General features: G+C 46.2%; 2 protein-coding genes across 7 annotated transcripts in view; one reads left to right on the forward strand and one right to left on the reverse strand.

The window, feature by feature from the left end:
* Positions 1-11,310, forward strand: part of ATG2A (autophagy related 2A) — a 336,387-nt gene extending 325,077 nt beyond the window's left edge. The window contains exons 39-42 of one of the 2 annotated variants that reach the window (XM_063944835.1): positions 1,148-1,269; positions 7,110-7,264; positions 7,382-7,534; positions 7,615-11,310. In XM_063944835.1, the coding sequence (XP_063800905.1) occupies positions 1,148-1,269; positions 7,110-7,264; positions 7,382-7,534; positions 7,615-7,851 (667 nt within the window). In that variant the 3' untranslated portion in view covers positions 7,852-11,310. Of the gene's footprint in view, positions 1-1,147; positions 1,270-7,109; positions 7,265-7,381; positions 7,535-7,614 lie in introns of those variants that run through there. The other variant, XM_063944836.1, reaches the window with a different exon arrangement.
* LOC134969116 (inositol-trisphosphate 3-kinase B-like) overlaps positions 8,564-19,856 on the reverse strand; it is a 219,613-nt gene continuing 208,320 nt past the window's right edge. For 4 of the 5 annotated variants that reach the window (XM_063944840.1, XM_063944837.1, XM_063944838.1 and 1 more), the window contains one exon: positions 8,564-9,543. In XM_063944840.1, coding sequence (XP_063800910.1) covers positions 9,214-9,543 — 330 coding nt within the window. In that variant the 3' untranslated portion in view covers positions 8,564-9,213. Of the gene's footprint in view, positions 9,544-11,123; positions 11,202-19,856 lie in introns of all 5 variants that reach the window. The other variant, XM_063944841.1, reaches the window with a different exon arrangement.

Genomic DNA, 19,856 nt, shown 5'->3' on the forward strand with positions numbered 1-19,856 from the left:
GCCGTTCAGGGTGCCCCCCCCCCTGCACCCAGGTACAACGTTGGTGTGTGGGAGCATCGGCGCGGGACCACCGTATTGTGTGCGGCGCCCGGGGTCCTGGAAGCCGGCAGCGGGGGAGGAAGGTCGCACAGCGCGTTAACACGCACCGGCGGGGGTCCGGGACACGGAGCCCCCGCCAGCGCCAACATAAGCCTACTGTTTGTAAAATGCTGCTCAGAGCGCTCCCTCCCCAACGCCCCGCACCCGTTCTGGGAGCCATCGGCGGGGGAGAAAAAAGGCGCGCAGTGCACTGACACGCGCTAGCGGGGGTCCGGACACGGAGCCCCCCGGCAGCGCTAACACAAAACCTCTCTGCCCACAAATTAAACAATATAATTTGCTGCTCAGGGTGCTCCCCTCCCCAGCGCCCTGCACCCGTGGACGCCGGCGGCGGGGGGTCAAGGCGCGTAGCACGCTCTACCATGCTGGCGGGGGAATGAGCCGCGGTGCCCGGGCACCGAATACGTTTTCAAAGCCAGTCTAATTAAAAAACAACAGTAACCTGCCGCCCAACGCGCTCGCCCCCAGCGCCCTGCACCCTGTAAGTGCCGGTGTGTAGGAGCAGGGAGCGCAGCGCGACCGCTGTACCTCCGCTACTGATGTCTTCTGCCGTCACTGAAGTCTTCTGATCTTCTCATACTCACCCGACTTCTGGCTTCTGTGAGGGGGTGATGGCGTGGCTCCGGGAACAAGCAGCTAGGCGCACCAAGTGATCGAACCATCTGGAGCTAATGGTGTCCAGTAGCCGAGAAGCAGAGCCTTGAAACTCACAGAAGTAGGTCCTGCTTCTCCCCCCTCAGTCCCACGATGCAGGGAGCCTGTAGCCAGCAGGTCTCCCTGAAAATAAAAAACCTAACATAAGTCTTTCAGAGAAACTCAGGAGAGCTCCCCTAGTGTGTGACCCATCACTCCTGGGCACAAAGTCTAACTGAGGTCTGGAGGAGGGGCATAGAGGGAGGAGCCAGTTCACACCCAGTTTAAGTCTTTATAGTGTGCCCAAGCTCCTGCGGATCCGTCTATACCCCATGGTCCTTTTGGAGTCCCCAGCATCCTCTAGGACGTAGGAGAAAATTCCTTATTGTCTGATATTTTTCATCCATTTCCATAGGTTGCTTGGGGCAGACAAGGTTTTCTCATATGCTCTCAATGAGTGGCTGACTGACATCCGCAAGAACCAGCTGCCTGGAATTCTGGGAGGAGTGGGCCCTATGCATTCTGTTGTACAGCTATGTAAGTAACCTATATCCGAAAGTGAGGCTTCCCCAACCACCGATACATCTGTCTGACATCAGCAGTTTTTACATCACTAGTGTGGATGTCAGATGCAGAGACTGGCATAACAGGTGTCAGTATATACACTCTGCTTGCAGATGCAGAGACTGGCATAACAGGTGCCAGTTAGATACACTCTGCTTGCAGATGCAGAGACTGGCATAACAGGTGTCAGTTATATACACTCTGCAGATGCAGAGACTGGCATAACAGGTGTCGGTTAGATACACTCTGCAGATGCAGAGACTGGCATAACAGGTGCCGGTTAGATACACTCTGCTTGCAGATGCAGAGACGGGCATAACAAGTGCCGATTAGATACACTCTGCTTGCAGATGCAGAGACTGGCATAACAGGTGTCCGTTATATACACTCTGCTTGCAGATGCAGAGGCTGGCATAACAAGTGCCGGTTAGATACACTCTGCTTGCAGATGCAGAGGCTGGCATAACAGGTGCCGGTTAGATACACTCTGCTTGCAGATGCAGAGACTGGCATAACAGGTGCCGGTTAGATACACTCTGCTTGCAGATGCAGAGACTGGCATAACAGGTGCCAGTTAGATACACTCTGCTTGCAGATGCAGAGACTGGCATAACAGGTGCCGGTTAGATACACTTTGCTTGCAGATGCAGAGACTGGCATAACAGGTGTCAGTTATATACACTCTGCTTGCAGATGCAGAGACTGGCATAACAAGTGCCGGTTAGATACACTCTGCTTGCAGATGCAGAGACTGGCATAACAAGTGCCGGTTAGATACACTCTGCTTGCAGATGCAGAGACTGGCATAACAGGTGTCAGTTATATACACTGTGCTTGAGAGTGTGTCTAACCGATGATGTAAGTTCGGATAGGCTTTTTTTGTATAAGTGTTTCAATAGAACAAAGGCGATGTAAACTTTTTGGCTTTTAAACAGAATAATGTTAAATTGATACGAATGTTTTTGCGGTATACACTTATTGCTTAAGATGAGCACAGGCCAGAGATATAACTGTGATCATTGTTAATATTGGTGATAGTTTATGAAGATAAGGCTATCATTCACTAATGTAAATAAGATTTCTCTAGCATCCATAAGGGATATTGGCGACAGAATTAGTACGATGGGCTATAGACGGGTCCAAGGAGCCAGTGCACTTTACGTTTCTTCACTGGATGTGCTGCCCCTCCTACAGGTCAGTTTAGAAAAAAGTGCCTTCAGGAGAGGATGCACACTCTGCAAGCTCCAGAATTTTTCTTCAGTTTCTTTTAAACTTTTATTTCTTTCGGTATGCTGTTTGGGCAACAGCATACCTGCACCGTGGGAGTTAGGAGGGGGGCGGTCACCGGCCTATTGAGGTGCAGACGCGCGTCCCCGCTGCAGGAACACCGTCCTGAGGGGATGTTTATTCAGCGGGGCATGGCGCCTTGGCTGTTGCAGCCGCAGCATCCCGCACACCACTAACGCTGCCTGAAGGTGATCCTCGGTGGTGAATACACACCGGGGACCCCGGTTCACTGTGCGGCAAAAGCGCGGGTGAGGCGTCCTGGGGGGGGACCAGCTTTGACCCCTGCGTGATACTGGCTTATTACATGGTACCAAGTATTTATGTGAGGTTACTAACATTTAGGAGACCTGGCCAGTATAAAAAATACACAGTAGCTCCGGCGCCATAGCGGAGGCGGAGCTACATCAGAGCGGGCTCAGCGGCATTTTGGCGCCTTCCTCTGCATAAGCAGCAGCAGCCTCACACAGCTCCTCCATAACGGTCACACGCTGGATCACTGGTACAGGGTGTAGAGGGGGAGAGACGCTATTTTGTGCACATATATCATCCCTCTGAGGGATTTTTCATTCAACAGACTCACTGTTTATATGTTTGCATAAAACGCTGACAGCCTCACTGGGGCTGTGCAGCGCTGGATGTGCTGGTGTCCTCTCTCCTGCGTCTCCTCTCACATGCAATAGGGCAGGCTTGTATTGTGTTTCAGGCTGTGTTGTATGTGTATTGTACCTGTTTTTCTTTTCACAATGGTAAAACAGAAGTTATGCAGTGTGTGTAATGCTAGATTTTTCCGTAGCTCATCTGACTCAATATTATGTGAGCAATGTAGTCAGTCATCACAAAATGCTGAAAACAATGTGGGGGAGAGTCCAGAGCCCTCCTGGCTGTGGGCTATTAAAACTATGATGTCTGATATGTCCTCTCAACTCACTGCTAATGCCAATAATACTCAGGAACTGCAACAAGCAGTGGCAAATCTAGATGCTAAACATCCCCCCCTGTCCACTACAGGTGCACTAAAACGTGCTTTACCTGCACTTCTATCAGATACTGATATTGGGGATGATGTGGACCCCATAAGCGGGGACTCCATCCCCTACACAGGGTATTGAACCCCTTTACTGGCTATACAGGATGTGTTAAAGCTCCCCCTGGAGGACGCTACTAATCAGCAGTCATTTTTCCTCCCACAAGACAAACTGTCTGTCACCTTCCCTGATTCTAAAGAATTGGATGATTTATGTAAATTAGCCTGGAAAAATCCAGATAAAAAATATTAGGTGTCCAAAAGGCTTTTAAATACCTTTCTATTTGCCCCTGAAGGCAGGAAATCCTGGGAATAATCTACAGCAGTAGACGTCTGTCCCTCGCCTTTCTAAAAAGGCTGTGCTCCCTGCTCCGAGCTCTTTTACGGTAAAGGACCCGGGGGATAGGAAAATAGAGACCACTCTAAAATCTATCTACACTGCTGCAGGTGTAGCTCAAAGACCGGTCATTGCAACAGGAATTCCTTGTGTCCCTGGATATCAAGGACGCCAGCTGCATTTCCCGATTTGGCCTCCTCATCAGGCCTATCTATGATTCGTCCTACTGAACGATCACTACCAGTTTCAGGCGTTGCCCTTCGGCCTGTCTACAGCTCCGAGGGTGTTAACGAAGGTGATGGCGGAAATGATGTTCCAGCTCAGAGTCCAGGGGGTCAACATTGCCCCTTACCTGGACGATCGTCTTATAAAAGCAAGTTCCAGGGAGCTTCTATTGCTTCATATAGATCGCACTATCCAACTTCTGTCTCACTATGGGTGGATCCTCAATCTACAGTAGTCTCAACTGGAACCGTCTCAACGGCTCCTGTTTCTGGGTATGATACCGGATACTGTAGCTCAAAGAGTCTTTCTCCCAGAAGACAAGGTGAGAACACTTCAAGAGATGGTTTGCATGGTTCTCCGTCCTGCTCGAGTTTCCATTCATCGTTGCATAAAGTTGTTGGGAAAACGAGGCGATACTATTTGGCAGGTTCCATGCCAGACCTTTCCAATTGGACATCCTGAAAAAGTGGTCCGGTTCACATCTCCAGATGCACCGAATGATTCAGCTGTCACTCCAGGCCAGGATTTTGCTCCTGTGGTGGTTGCAGTCTTCCAATCTGCTGGAAGGTCGATGTTTCGGGATTCAGGAGTGGACCCTCCTCACGACGGATTCAAGTCTATGAGGATGGGGAGCTGTCGCCCAGGGGGCGCAGTTTCAGGGCAGGTGGTCTGCCCAAGAGGCCCTACTCCCGATCAACATTCTGGAACTACGGGCGATCTACAGTGCTGTACTTCAGGCCTCCTCTCTGCTCAGGGATTGGGCGATCCAGGTTCAGTCGGACAACGCCACGGCAGTGGCGTACATCAATCAACAAGAAGGGACAAAAAGCAAGGCCTGCATGGGAGAAGTGTAAAAAATTCTTCCCTTGGCGTAAAGAAATGCAAGAGCACTGTCCGCAATCTTCATTCCGGGAGTGGACAACTGGGAAGCGGACTTCCTGAGTCGCCATGACCTCCACCCGGGGGAGTGGGGATTACAAACATCAGGTGTTTCAACAGATTGTCGACAGGTGGGGATACCCGCAGATCGACATGATGGTGTCTCGCCTCAACAAGAAGCTCCACTGCTAGTGAACCAGGGACCCTCAGGCGAGTGCAGTGGATGCACTGACGTCACCTTGGCCTTACCGGCTGGTCTACCTATTTCCTCCAATCCCGTTGATCCCAAGGGTGCTCCAACGGATAAGACATCACAGAGTCCAAGCAATCCTGATTGCGCCGGATTGGCCCCGAAGGGCGTGGTACGCAATTCTTCTGTATATGTCCATAGAAGACCCTTGGCCTCTGCCGTTAAGAAAGGATCATCTTCAGCAAGGACCGTTCATCTACCCGGACTTACGGTGGCTTCGTTTGACGGCATGGAAGTTGAGCGGAATATCCTAGCTCACAAAGGGTTTTACAAAAAGGTAATTGCCACTGTGGTGCAAGCCAGAAAACCTGTGATGTCAAAACATTATCATCATATCTGCAGGAGATACGTATCTTGGTGCGAGGAATGCACGTATCCACCTGCGGAGTTCTACTTGGGACGTTTCCTGCAGACTGTTGTGGATAAAGGCTTACGTCAGGGTTCCGTTAAGGTCCAGATTTCAGCTCTTTCAATTCTCTTTTTCAGAAGAAATTGGCTGTGTTGCCAGAAGTTAAGACCTTCCTACAAGGGGTGCTCCACATACAACATCCCTTTGTGCCGCCTACGGCACCCTGGGCTTTGGATGTAGTGTTGCAATTTCTACAGTCCTCTTGGTGTGAGCCTCTGATGACAGTAGAAGACAAGTACCTCACATGGAAGACAGTGATGTTGTTGGCCCTGGCTTCTGCTAGACGCATCTCAGAATTGGGGGCCTTATAATGTAAAAGTCCCTACTTGGTCTTATACGAGGACAGAGCAGAGCTCCGAACTAGACAACAGTTTATGCCAAAGGTTGTCTCCGCTTTTCATCTGAATCAACCTATTGTGGTTCCGTCTTGTTCTGACGCTTCGGCTCCTCCGGAGTCTTTGGATGTGGTGCACGCTTTGAAGATCTATGTTAAACGCACAGCTCGGGTCAGAAAGACGGATTCCTTGTTCGTGCTCTATGAGCGCAGAAAAAGGGTTTTCCTGCTTCAAAGCAGTCCATTGCTCGTTGGATTAGGCTTACTATCCAACAGGCCTATGTGTCGGCAGCCTTACCTGTTCGTAAGTCTCTGAAGGCCCACTCTACAAGATCAGTGGGGTCTTCCTGGGCAGCTGCCCATGGAGTCTCGGCCTTGCAACTATGCCGAGCTGCTACCTGGTCGGGGAAGAACACTTTTGTGAAATTCTACAAATTTGATAACCTGGCCAAAGAGGATACCCAGTTTGGACAGGCGGTGCTGCTCCAGTCTCTGCACGTTCCTGCCCATTTTGGAAGCTTTGGGACATCCCCATCGTACTAATTCTGTCCCCAATATCCCTTATGGATGCTAGAGAAAATAGGATTTTAAATACCTACCGGTAAACCCTTTTCTCGTAGTTCATAAGGAATATTGGGCGCCCGCCTGTGTGCGGTTACTTTCTGCAGGTTCCCTGTTGTGTGTTACCTGTTCAGCTGTTGCCAGACGTTGCTGGTCTGGTTATGTTTTGCTGTGCTGGTGTATAATTCTCACCACCATTATTGTTGTTATGTTCCTTCTCTCAAGCATGTAATTCTCCTTCAGGCACTATTTTACCTATAACTGACCTGTAGGAGGAGGCATAGAGGGGAGGAGCCAGCACACCCAGTTGAAGAAATTTAAAGTGCACTGGCTCCTTTGGACCCGTTTATACCCCATCGTACTAATTCTGTCCCCAATATCCCTTATGGACAACGAGAAAAGGATTTACCGGTAGGTATTTAAAATCCTATTTTAGGCTGATTAACCCTACAATATGTAGGCAAGTGTGTATAATGATAGACTGGGACTGTCTGCTCTTTTTTTCAGTTCATGGTGTGCGAGATCTCTTCTGGCTGCCCATTGAGCAATACAGGAAAGATGGGCGCATTATTCGTGGCTTGCAGAGAGGGGCGGCATCGTTTGGCACCTCCACTGCCTCTGCGGCACTAGAGCTCAGCAATCGGCTAGTGCAAGCTATACAGGTAGAGATGACGGGAGATAGAATTGTTAGGACATATAATAAAAAGTAATCCTCATAACTAAATTTTCCTTTCATCAGACGTATTCTATACTAAATTCACCTATTTTCCAAATTTCAGGCCACTGCAGAGACTGTCTATGACATTTTATCTCCAACGCCACCTGTTTCACGTTGCTCTCTCGATGTTAGACAGTCACGTAGACTAAGGAGGGGACAGCAACCAGCCGATCTAAGGGAGGGCGTGGCAAAAGCTTACGATACTGTGCGAGAGGTGAGTAACCTTAATAAAAGAATAGGTACTGTATAAAATACAACATGGATGTACTGTGACACCTCTCTTTCCTTCCTTAGGGTGTTATTGACACTGCTCAGACCATACGTGACGTAGCATCACGTGGTCACGAACAGAAGGGACTGACCGGTGCCGTAGGCGGAGTCCTGCGACAGATACCACCCACTGTTGTGAAGCCATTCATAGTGGCCACTGAGGCTACATCCAATCTTCTAGGTGGAATGCGAAACCAGATACGACCCGATGCCCACAAAGAGGATGCTCTTAAGTGGAGGGCAGATGAGGGGCAAGACTGAAAAGGAAAAAGGAAACTTTGTCGTCCTCAAAGTGCCAAAGGAAAGCTGCAATATGTGACTATGCTTGGCGTATACTGGGTCTACGTATCGAGCTGCTAATGTCTCTGCATGACCATATGGACAGTTAAAGCCACTCCTTTATAGTACTTGGACTAGCCTACTTGATTTTAACCTTTAAGCCTTCTATTAGGTATTTTTTATGTTACCTATTTTCTGTAAACTTCTCTGCTCATGTATATCTATCTATAAACTAATTTATCTACAAGCCCTTCATTCTCTGTAGCTCTTCCAACAGTGGCTCATCACATAAGGCAGTGACTTTAGTAGATTAACTACTTAAACATTTTTCAACGGCAACGGTGGCCTTGACACAGTGACCCATGTTTTCTGGACGCAAGCTGGGCATTATTATTATTCGTTGCAGCATTGACGTTTGTTCTAATTTCACAGCCTTATTGTATTAATGATGAAACGGTGTGATGAGACTGTTATTTCCTATGAAGGTACCCTCAACACACAGAGTTCAGGCTCAGATCACTGCAGACTGTCGCTCTTTAAGTCCCCCTCTCCTACCACAATGCTTTCTTTTGATTGTACGGCCAAATAAGTATGAATAAACAAAAATGATTCTGTAAAGCATTCGCAGTGACATGCAATCGAGGCTGGCAGCCCCACAGAACCGCTGTCCAGATGTGCATGTTTTTAAGGCTGGTCAGTGGATACATTTTTATTTTATTTGAAAAGTGGAAAATGGAAACAGAGTGAAACAAAATGCTGTTTTCTCACACTGTGATATTGTTCATAGTCAAAATACAAGTCTCTCCCTCCCTCTGCACAGTAATAAGAGTATTTGCTGGTTTTACAAATTACCTTTGACTCTCAAATGAAGAATAGTGTCTGGCTTTATGATGGGATGAAAGTGGACATTACATACTTAGCAGGATAGCCTGCACCACCCGCTGCAGGTGATATTGATCTGAGTCCATCAGCCAGCCTCATGATGTAGTCGTGTGATATGACATTTCATCCCATCAGAATGCAGAGTAACAGACAAAGAAGAACCCTGCAGGTCAGTGTTTGTGTTGTGCTTGTTATTCCAATGGCCTCGTATCTTCATAGAAGACCTTTTATCACTATGGATTGTCCCACTCCTCACACTTCCAGCATGTGTAATACTGAGGGAACTTTGTCCCTCGCATGGGTAAATTGCTGAAACCCAAGTCCACCCGACAGTGATTTGTTGACCTGGTGCAGTCCACATTTCTATGGTTTAGTATTGTGAAGAAACCACAGACTCTCTCCTATGAGTTCATAGGTCTCTGTTTCTCTGCAGTTTTTGTGGCATTGCTGATACCTCAGCGCTTAGAGATCATTCTTTTCCCCATTTGTAGCATTCCCTTCTGATTCCTTTTTTGGTAAAGTCTTCTCCTTTGCCATGTTCTCATCTTCCAGTACAGAGCTGTCTCCAGCCTCTTCTCTTCTCTCATCTAACATGCACATGATGTCTCGTATAGTGTCAATTAGGTTTTTCAGCCCCATCAAGTAGCCATCTTCATGGGTTCCAGGTTCCCAGGGCACGTCATGGCGAAGGGTTATGTGCGATGGTGCTGGAGATGTTTTGCCAAAATCAATCATCCAGACATTAGAGAAGCCTCGACGATCATGAACAAACAGGAGCGAACTGCCAATCACCTGAAACAAAGAATGCTATGTCATTCACAGCCACAATAATATGAAATGGCAATTTACACAGGGCATGGCGAACGGCTTTACTCCTGGTGGGCAAACACTAACAAATGAGCAATGGCACAACGCATCACTGCTTCACAAATTTATATTGGTATGCAGTTATTGGAAGCAACAATACATAAAGAGTATGCAAAACTGTCCAGTATACTGTATGTACTGGTGCCAGGGGGGGAAATCATTTGTGAAACTGCTGATATACATAAATAATAAATACTAATGCTGCTGTATACAACTACTCTTTCCTAGTGGGTTTTATAAGGATGATCTGATTGCCCCCTATCTGTAAAAACAAGCACCTAGGGGGAATATTTAGGCTCCAGTTACTGTTACATGTAGTCACATGTCAAGGACCAGAAAACGACTCTGCTTCAGATAAAGGTGTGTTTGAAATTCCATTTAACACCCAAAGACCCTGTTATTCAGAAGTATTACTAATCCTAGCTTTACTTACATGGAAATGTTCATGGTGATTCGGGCTGTAGTTAATATCTTGGAGGTCAGAATACCAACGCCAGGATCCTCCCAACCAATGAGAATGCAGACAGCTGCACCAAGGCTATTCCCACTCATGGGTGTCCACGACACCCATAAAGTGGAAATAGAACCTGTGGCATGCGTAGCGAGCCAGCAAGGGACTTTGTAGCACTCGCCCCGCTGCCGGCATTTTGGCGGCCAGGATCCCAGTGTCGGTATTCTAACCTCCGGGATTCCATCCCCAACCCGGTGAGTCTTTCTTCCTTACATCCTACCAGCCCATGCTAACCACAGCTCCCATACATTGCATTGATTTCACCTCAGCTGTGATTTAACCCTAGTGATAGAATAATATAGGTTTCCCCATATGTTTACAGGAAGGAAGACTGGTGATAATAGTTTCCCCTTTGCCAATGTGTGTACAACAGATAGGTACAAGATGTCTTCCATATAGCTATAGTTGTACTGAGCATTTCTGTCATGGCTGGATCACAGGGAAACCATTGTATCTACATTGTATTTTACACATGGGTTTGTTGTTGAAGCAGAACAGTCTTCAAATCCTCTAATTTTCCCATCTTTCACCTCTCTTAAAGTATTCCATCAGCAAAGCATGGTAACTGGCAGTTTCCATTAGAGCCACCACTAGTGTTCGCTGCTTATTGTATGTTTTTATATTGTGTATTTGTTCAGGGCTTCCCCACATTGTGATCTTTGGATGGAGTAATATGTTCCAGCTGAAAAGGGAACTAGTAAGGAATGTACTCAGATCAGTTGCCAAGCTGGTATGTTGTAGGTATTCTAACAGCACAGCTACAGAAAGCACACAGACTAGATAGAGTACACTCTCTGATGGCTGATAAGAGCAGTCCACCCTCTTATTACAACACACGGATGATAACAATGAATGAATAATAAAAACAAAATTCTTTTACCACTGCACCTATGACTTTAAAAGCTAGTATGCCTCCCTGTGGTCCATCTATCACTGTTACACTGATGAGTGAATTGGGCATTTGGCAGAGCAGCCAAATAACTCCACCATTTACCTATCTGTCGAGAACACAAACTTCCTTCAGGCCTTTGTCCCCTCCTGATGTTGTTATCAACTCGCACATTGGCATTAACTGTGGAAAGAGATTTATTTCGGTCTTTTGTGCTAGTCTGGAATTGTTGAACAGTTTGGGGCTCGTGTACAGTTTGACATAAATACAATTGGTGTTTTTTTTTCTCTCAGCACATTTGCTTTTATTTTTGTAACTGTATTCTTATGCATCCGTTCCCATGCTGACTGGGACACATTTCATGTACATAAACACTAGGAGGGGTGTGCATACTAAGTATAGAAAGGATATGTAAGCACAAAATGTGCCCATACTGATCACATGTAACACACATATGTGCCTGTCTTGAGGTGGATCCCTTGCAACTACCCAACCCCTGATGCAAAATGTGAATGATGATAACTGTTCTGATTGGCTGAATGCATCTGAATCCCTCCCACTTGTGTTAATATTGTAATGTGACTTCTGTGATCCATTTGCATTATTACAGTGATATTCGCAATTGATCCGCAGCAATAAAACAGATGCCCTTATGATCTTTTAATGGAGAAGGTGACGTATATTGTACTCAACTAACTACTTTTATTCAGTCTTAAATGTCATTTTACATGGTAAATGTGAGTTTATTAGTTATTAATAGCACTGTCCTAATATGCTCTATATTGTGTATGAATTGTGTTCTGGGATTTTAGTATTTATTACGATCACTGTGAAGCCACATGTCCTGGCATGTATACTACTTCTGTCACCAGGAGTAAGCCAGGTGCAAACAGTACGCTACTGTTCTCTCCAGGAGTAACCCAGGTGCCTAGACTACTGTTCTCTCCAGGAGAAACTACTGTTCAGCATATACTACTGTTCTCTCCAGGAGTAACCCAGGTGCCTATACTACTGTTCTCTCCAGGAGATACTACTGTTCAGTATATACTATTGTTCTCTCCAGGAGTAACCCAGGTGCCTATACTACTGTTCTCTCCAGGAGATACTACTGTTCAGCATATACTATTGTTCTCTCCAGGAGTAACCCAGGTGCCTATACTACTGTTCTCTCCAGGAGATACTACTGTTCAGCATATACTACTGTTCTCTCCAGGAGAAACCCAGGTGCCTACACTATTGTTCATTCCATTAGTAACCCAAGTGCCTGTACTACTGTTCTCTCCAGGAGTAACCCAGGTGCCTATACTACTGTTCTCTCCAGGAGTAACCCAGGTGTCTATACTACTGTTCTCTCCAGGAGTAACCCAGGTGTCTATACTACTGTTCTCTCCAGGAGTAACCCAGGTGCCTATACTACTGTTCTCTCCAGGAGTAACCCAGGTGTCTATACTACTGTTCTCTCCAGGAGTAACCCAGGTGTCTATACTACTGTTCTCTCCAGGAGTAACCCAGGTGCCTGTACTACTGTTCTCTCCAGAAGTAATCCAGGTGCCGATACTACTGTTCTCTCCAGGAGTAACTCAGGCTCATATGTTGCTGTTTTCTCCAGGAGTAAACCATGCGCCTATATCACTGCTCTCTCTGGGAGTAACTCAGGCTCATATGCTATTGTTCTCTCCAGGAGTAACCCATGCACCTATATTACCGTTTTCTCCAGAAGTAATCCAGGTGCAGATACTACTGTTCTCTCCAGGAGTAACTCAGGCTCATATGCTGCTGTTCTCTCCAGGAGTAACCCAGGCACCTGTACTACTGTTCTCACCAGGAGTAACTCAGGCTCATATGCTACTGTTCACTCCAGAAGTAATCCATGTGCCGATACTACTGTTCTCTCCAGGAGTAACTCAGGAACCTATATTACTGTTCTCACCAGGAGTAACCCATGCGCCTGTACTACTGTTCTCTCCAGGAGTAACTCAGGCTCATATGCTACTGTTCTCTCCAGGAGTAACCCAGGCACCTATATTACTGTTCTCTCCAGAAGTAATCCAGGTGCCTATACTACTGTTCTCTCCAGGAGTAACTCAGGCTCATATGCTGCTGTTCTCTCCAGGAGTAACCCATGCGCCTGTACTACTGTTCTTTCCAGGAGTAACTCCGGCTCATATACTGCTGTTCTCTCCAGGAGTAACTCAGGTACATATACATAGAGTTAGAAAAAAAAATCCCTACACAGTGACTCTGGTCCTAATTCATGTTTTATGCAATGTCGATGTTCATGCAACTGAGCGATTACTGGCAGACTGCACATGTGCATGCACCATGGTCCCTTTGCCATCGCGTTCGCACTGAGATTTTTAATGCTGAGTGATTGACAGGAAGGGAACGTATAGGGGAAGTAACTGGGAGGCATGTCCTGCCCGTTTCTGGGGTGTGTATCTGCCTTCAGCTCCTATCATGTACGTAGAGAAACATGGCACCAGCGTCGCGACTGCCATGGCCAGTCTGCATAGTAGTTGGTCAACCCTAGAAGTCTATAGTCCTCATTATTGTGTCAGTGCTGCGTATGAGTATGCAGTTGCAGAGGACTTTGCGATGGCTCCAGTGGGCGTCTGTCTTCTTTTCTGGGTGGCAGTTCCACTAGCGATGATTAGCAGTTCTTAAACTTAGAAAAACGCAGCTGTGTATGCATTTGCATACAAACATGAATTAGGCCCAGTGTGAGAGTAAAAGGACAACATAATTGTTTTTAAACACTTTATTTACATGAAATAAACAGGACTTGGTACTTATGTATCTACATTAAGTGTTGTCTCTCTTTGATAGTAGATCCCCACTACAGGAGCGGGACACCAAAGACAGCATTCACTGCGGAGGGACTTTTCGAACTCCCTGTATTACTCTATCCAGGAGTAACCCGGGTGGATATATAGATATGTCCTCATACACCTTGCCTCAGTACGCCACGCAGCGGGAGATGCCTGCCGTGAGTGAGCTTACAGGTCCTGTGCAATTCCGTTAGCGACAGGCATCTTTATTGACAAAAATGCGTCTTATTAGCATTGCTATGTGAATATGACGTACAAGCAGACTCTGCTGATTAAAATGATATGTGGCATGCCTATGGGGGTCATTCCGAGTTGATCGCTCGCTAGCTATTTTTTGCAGCACTATGATCAGATAGTCGCCGCCAACAGGGGAGGTTATTTTCGCTTTGCAAGTGTGCGATCACATGTGCAGCCGAGCGGTACAAAAAATAAGATTTTAAACCTACGGTAAATCTTTTTCTCCTAGTCCGTAGAGGATGCTGGGGACTCCGTAAGGACCATGGGGTATAGACGGGCTCCGCAGGAAACATATGCACCTAAGAGAACTTTCTAGTATGGTGTGCACTGGCTCCTCCCTCTATGCCCCTCCTCCAGACCTCAGTTAGAGAACTGTGCCCAGTAGGAGATGGACAACACGAGGAAAGGATTTTGTTAATCTAAGGGCAAGATTCATACCAGCCCACACCAATCATACCATATAACCTGGAATACACATAACCAGTTAACAGTATGAACAAACAACAGTACCGGTCCAAGACCGAGTCTAACTGTAACATAACCCTTATGTAAGCAATAACTATATACAAGCCTTGCAGATTTTCCGCACTGGGACGGGCGCCCAGCATCCTCTACGGACTAGGAGAAAAAGATTTACCGGCAGGTTTAAAATCTAATTTTCTCCTACGTCCTAGAGCAGCGGTGGCCAACCTGTGGCTCTTGAGCCGCATGTGGCTCTTTCTTTATTCAAATGTGGCTCCCAACCCTCTAAATCATGTGACCACAACAGATACAGAAACCGCTGCACTCCAGCCAGAAACGCAGCAGCACTACAGGGACTGAAAACTGAAGGAGCCAAATACTAGAGGTGAGACACCCACAAGCAAACAGAGGAAACATTAGGGACTGCTGCAATGGCATGAGTTGATGGGGGGGTCTGTAGTGATACATGAGGGTGGGCTAGAGTGACACATGGCAGAGCTGGCTGGAGAGACACAGGAGGGTCCTGGCAGGAGTGATGCGGGAGGGTGCTGGAAGTAGGGACACATGGGAGAGCTGGCTGGAGTGACATAGGAGGGTGGTAGGAGTGACACATGGGAGAGCTGGCTGGAGTGACATAGGAGGGTGGTAGCAGGAGTGACACATGGAAGTGCTGGCTCTAGTAACACAGGAGGGTGCTGGCAGGAGTGACACATGGGGTAGCTGAAGTTTATTATGTGAAAGTGGCTTTTTCAATGGATTTGTCTTAAAAAATTTTATTTTATGTCCTTCTGGCTTTTTCAATGTATTTTATACCAGGGGTGTGGTCTAGCAGGCACAAGGCCACATTCCATTTTTACATGCGCGTCATCGGCTCAATGTCGGCTCTTTGACGTACCCAACAAGGTTTTTTGGCTCTTTGTCACTGACTGGTTGGCCACCCCTGTCCTAGAGGATGCTGGGGACTCCGTAAGGACCATGGGGTTTATACCAAAGCTCCCGATCGGGCGGGAGAGTGCGGATGACTCTGCAGCACCGACTGAGCAAATGCTAGGTCCTCATCAGCCAGGGTATCAAACTTGTAGAATTTAGCAAAAGTGTTTGACCCCGACCAAGTTGCTGCTCGGCAAAGCTGTAATGCAGAGATGCCCCGGGCAGCCGCCCAAGAAGAGCCCACCTTCCTAGTGGAATGGGCCTTTACTGAATGCGGTAACGGCAATCCAGCCGTAACATAAGCCTGCTGAATCGTGTTACAGATCCAGCGAGCAATAGTCTGCTTCTAAGCAGGCGCGCCAATCTTGTTGGCAGCATACAGGACAAACAATGCATCTGTTTTCCTAATTCTAGCCGTCCTGGCTACATAAATTTTTAAGGCCCTGACTACATCCAGGGACATGGAATCCTCCAAGTCACTCGTAGCCACAGGCACCACAATAGGTTGGTTCATATGAAATGAAGACACCACCTTGGGTAAAAATTGAGGACGAGTCCTCAATTCCGCTCTATCTACGTGAAAAATCAAGTAAGGGCTCTTGTAAGACAATTCTGACACACGCCTCGCAGATGCCAAGGCTAACAACATGACCACCTTCCAGGTGAGAAATTTCAACCTAACCATTTTAAGGGGTTTAAACTAGTGATGAGCGGGTTCGGTTTCTCGGAAACCGAACCCCCCCGAACTTCACGCTTTTTACACGGGTCCGAGGCAGACTCGGATCTTCCCGCCTTGCTCGGCTAACCCGAGCGCGCCCGAACGTCGTCATCCCTCTGTCGGATTCTCGCGAGGCTCGTATTCTATCGCGAGACTCGGATTCTATATAAGGAGCCGCGCGTCGCCGCCATTTTCACACGTGCATTGAGATTGATAGGGAGAGGACGTGGCTGGCGTCCTCTCCGTTTAGAATAGAAATAGATAGTGAGAGTGAGACACTTGATTTACTGGAGCTTAGGAGTACTCAGAGAGTGCAGAGTTTACTAGTGACTGACCAGTGACCACCAGTGCAGTTATTATTATTTAATATAATCCGTTCTCTGCCTGAAAAAAAACGATACACAGTGACACAGTATACCATATCTGTGCTCAGCCTCAGTGTGCTGCATCATCTATGTATATCTGACTGTGCTGAGTGCTCACTGCTCACACAGCTTAATTGTGGGGGAGACTGGGGAGCAGTTATAGCAGGAGTACATATATTTAACAGTGCACACTTTTGCTGCCAGAGTGCCATTGCCAGTGTGACTGACCAGTGACCACCAGTATATTGTGATTGTCTGCCTGAAAAAGTTAAACACTCGTCGTGTGGTGTTTTTATTCTATAAACGCATTCTGCTGACAGTGTCCAGCAGGTCCGTCATTATATAATATATACCTGTCCTGCAGTAGTGATATATATATATTTTTTATATCATTATCATCCAGTCTATACTAGCAGCAGACATAGTACGGTAGTCCACGGCTGTAGCTACCTCTGTGTCGGCAGTCGCTCGTCCATAATTGTATACCTACCTGTGGTGGGTTTTTTTTTTTTCTATCTTCTTCATACTAGTAGTTAACTTTAGGAGTCTACAGTGCTGACAGTGTCCAGCAGGTCCGTCATTATATAATATATACCTGTCCGGCTGCAGTAGTGATATATATATATTTTTTATATCATTATCATCCAGTCTATATTAGCAGCAGACGCAGTACGGTAGTCCACGGCTGTAGCTATCTCTGTGTCGGCAGTCGCTCGTCCATCCATAATTGTATACCACCTACCTGTGGTGTTTTTTTTTTCTATCTTCTTGATACTAGTAGCTTACTTTAGGAGTCTGCAGTGCTGACAGTGTCCAGCAGGTCCGTCATTATATAATATATACCTGTCCTGCAGTAGTGATATATATATATTTTTTATATCATTATCATCCAGTCTATACTAGCAGCAGACGCAGTACGGTAGTCCACGGCTGTAGCTACCTCTGTGTCGGCAGTCGCTCGTCCATAATTGTATACCTACCTGTGGTGTTTTTTTTTTTTTCTATCTTCTTCATACTAGTAGTTAACTTTAGGAGTCTGCAGTGCTGACAGTGTCCAGCAGGTCCGTCATTATATAATATATACCTGTCCGGCTGCAGTAGTGATATATATATATTTTTTATATCATTATCATCCAGTCTATATTAGCAGCAGACGCAGTACGGTAGTCCACGGCTGTAGCTACCTCTGTGTCGGCAGTCGCTCGTCCATCCATAATTGTATACCACCTACCTGTGGTGTTTTTTTTTTCTATCTTCTTGATACTAGTAGCTTACTTTAGGAGTCTGCAGTGCTGACAGTGTCCAGCAGGTCCGTCATTATATAATATATACCTGTCCGGCTGCAGTAGTGATATATATATATATTTTTTATATCATTATCATCCAGTCTATATTAGCAGCAGACGCAGTACGGTAGTCCACGGCTGTAGCTACCTCTGTGTCGGCAGTCGCTCGTCCATCCATAATTGTATACCACCTACCTGTGGTGTTTGTTTTTTTTCTATCTTCTTGATACTAGTAGCTTACTTTAGGAGTCTGCAGTGCTGACAGTGTCCAGCAGGTCCGTCATTATATAATATATACCTGTCCGGCTGCAGTAGTGATATATATATATTTTTTATATCATTATCATCCAGTCTATATTAGCAGCAGACGCAGTACGGTAGTCCACGGCTGTAGCTATCTCTGTGTCGGCAGTCGCTCGTCCATCCATAATTGTATACCACCTACCTGTGGTGTTTTTTTTTTCTATCTTCTTGATACTAGTAGCTTACTTTAGGAGTCTGCAGTGCTGACAGTGTCCAGCAGGTCCGTCATTATATAATATATACCTGTCCTGCAGTAGTGATATATATATATTTTTTATATCATTATCATCCAGTCTATACTAGCAGCAGACGCAGTACGGTAGTCCACGGCTGTAGCTACCTCTGTGTCGGCAGTCGCTCGTCCATAATTGTATACCTACCTGTGGTGTTTTTTTTTTTTTCTATCTTCTTCATACTAGTAGTTAACTTTAGGAGTCTGCAGTGCTGACAGTGTCCAGCAGGTCCGTCATTATATAATATATACCTGTCCGGCTGCAGTAGTGATATATATATATTTTTTATATCATTATCATCCAGTCTATATTAGCAGCAGACGCAGTACGGTAGTCCACGGCTGTAGCTACCTCTGTGTCGGCAGTCGCTCGTCCATCCATAATTGTATACCACCTACCTGTGGTGTTTTTTTTTTCTATCTTCTTGATACTAGTAGCTTACTTTAGGAGTCTGCAGTGCTGACAGTGTCCAGCAGGTCCGTCATTATATAATATATACCTGTCCGGCTGCAGTAGTGATATATATATATATTTTTTATATCATTATCATCCAGTCTATATTAGCAGCAGACGCAGTACGGTAGTCCACGGCTGTAGCTACCTCTGTGTCGGCAGTCGCTCGTCCATCCATAATTGTATACCACCTACCTGTGGTGTTTGTTTTTTTTCTATCTTCTTGATACTAGTAGCTTACTTTAGGAGTCTGCAGTGCTGACAGTGTCCAGCAGGTCCGTCATTATATAATATATACCTGTCCGGCTGCAGTAGTGATATATATATATATTTTTTATATCATTATCATCCAGTCTATATTAGCAGCAGACGCAGTACGGTAGTCCACGGCTGTAGCTACCTCTGTGTCGGCAGTCGCTCGTCCATCCATAATTGTATACCACCTACCTGTGGTGTTTTTTTTTTTCTATCTTCTTAATACTAGTAGCTTACTTTAGGAGTCTGCAGTGCTGACAGTGTCCAGCAGGTCCGTCATTATATAATATATACCTGTCCGGCTGCAGTAGTGATATATATATATTTTTTATATCATTATCATCCAGTCTATATTAGCAGCAGACGCAGTACGGTAGTCCACGGCTGTAGCTACCTCTGTGTCGGCAGTCGCTTGTCCATCCATAATTGTATACCACCTACCTGTGGTGTTTTTTTTTTCTATCTTCTTGATACTAGTAGCTTACTTTAGGAGTCTGCAGTGCTGACAGTGTCCAGCAGGTCCGTCATTATATAATATATACCTGTCCGGCTGCAGTAGTGATATATATATTTTTTTATATCATTATCATCCAGTCTATATTAGCAGCAGACGCAGTACGATAGTCCACGGCTGTAGCTACCTCTGTGTCGGCAGTCGCTCGTCCATCCATAATTGTATACCACCTACCTGTGGTGTTTTTTTTTTTCTATCTTCTTGATACTAGTAGCTTACTTTAGGAGTCTGCAGTGCTGACAGTGTCCAGCAGG

Source organism: Pseudophryne corroboree, chromosome 11, assembly GCF_028390025.1.
Source record: "Pseudophryne corroboree isolate aPseCor3 chromosome 11, aPseCor3.hap2, whole genome shotgun sequence".
In the NCBI taxonomy this organism is placed as follows: Eukaryota; Metazoa; Chordata; class Amphibia; order Anura; family Myobatrachidae; genus Pseudophryne; species Pseudophryne corroboree.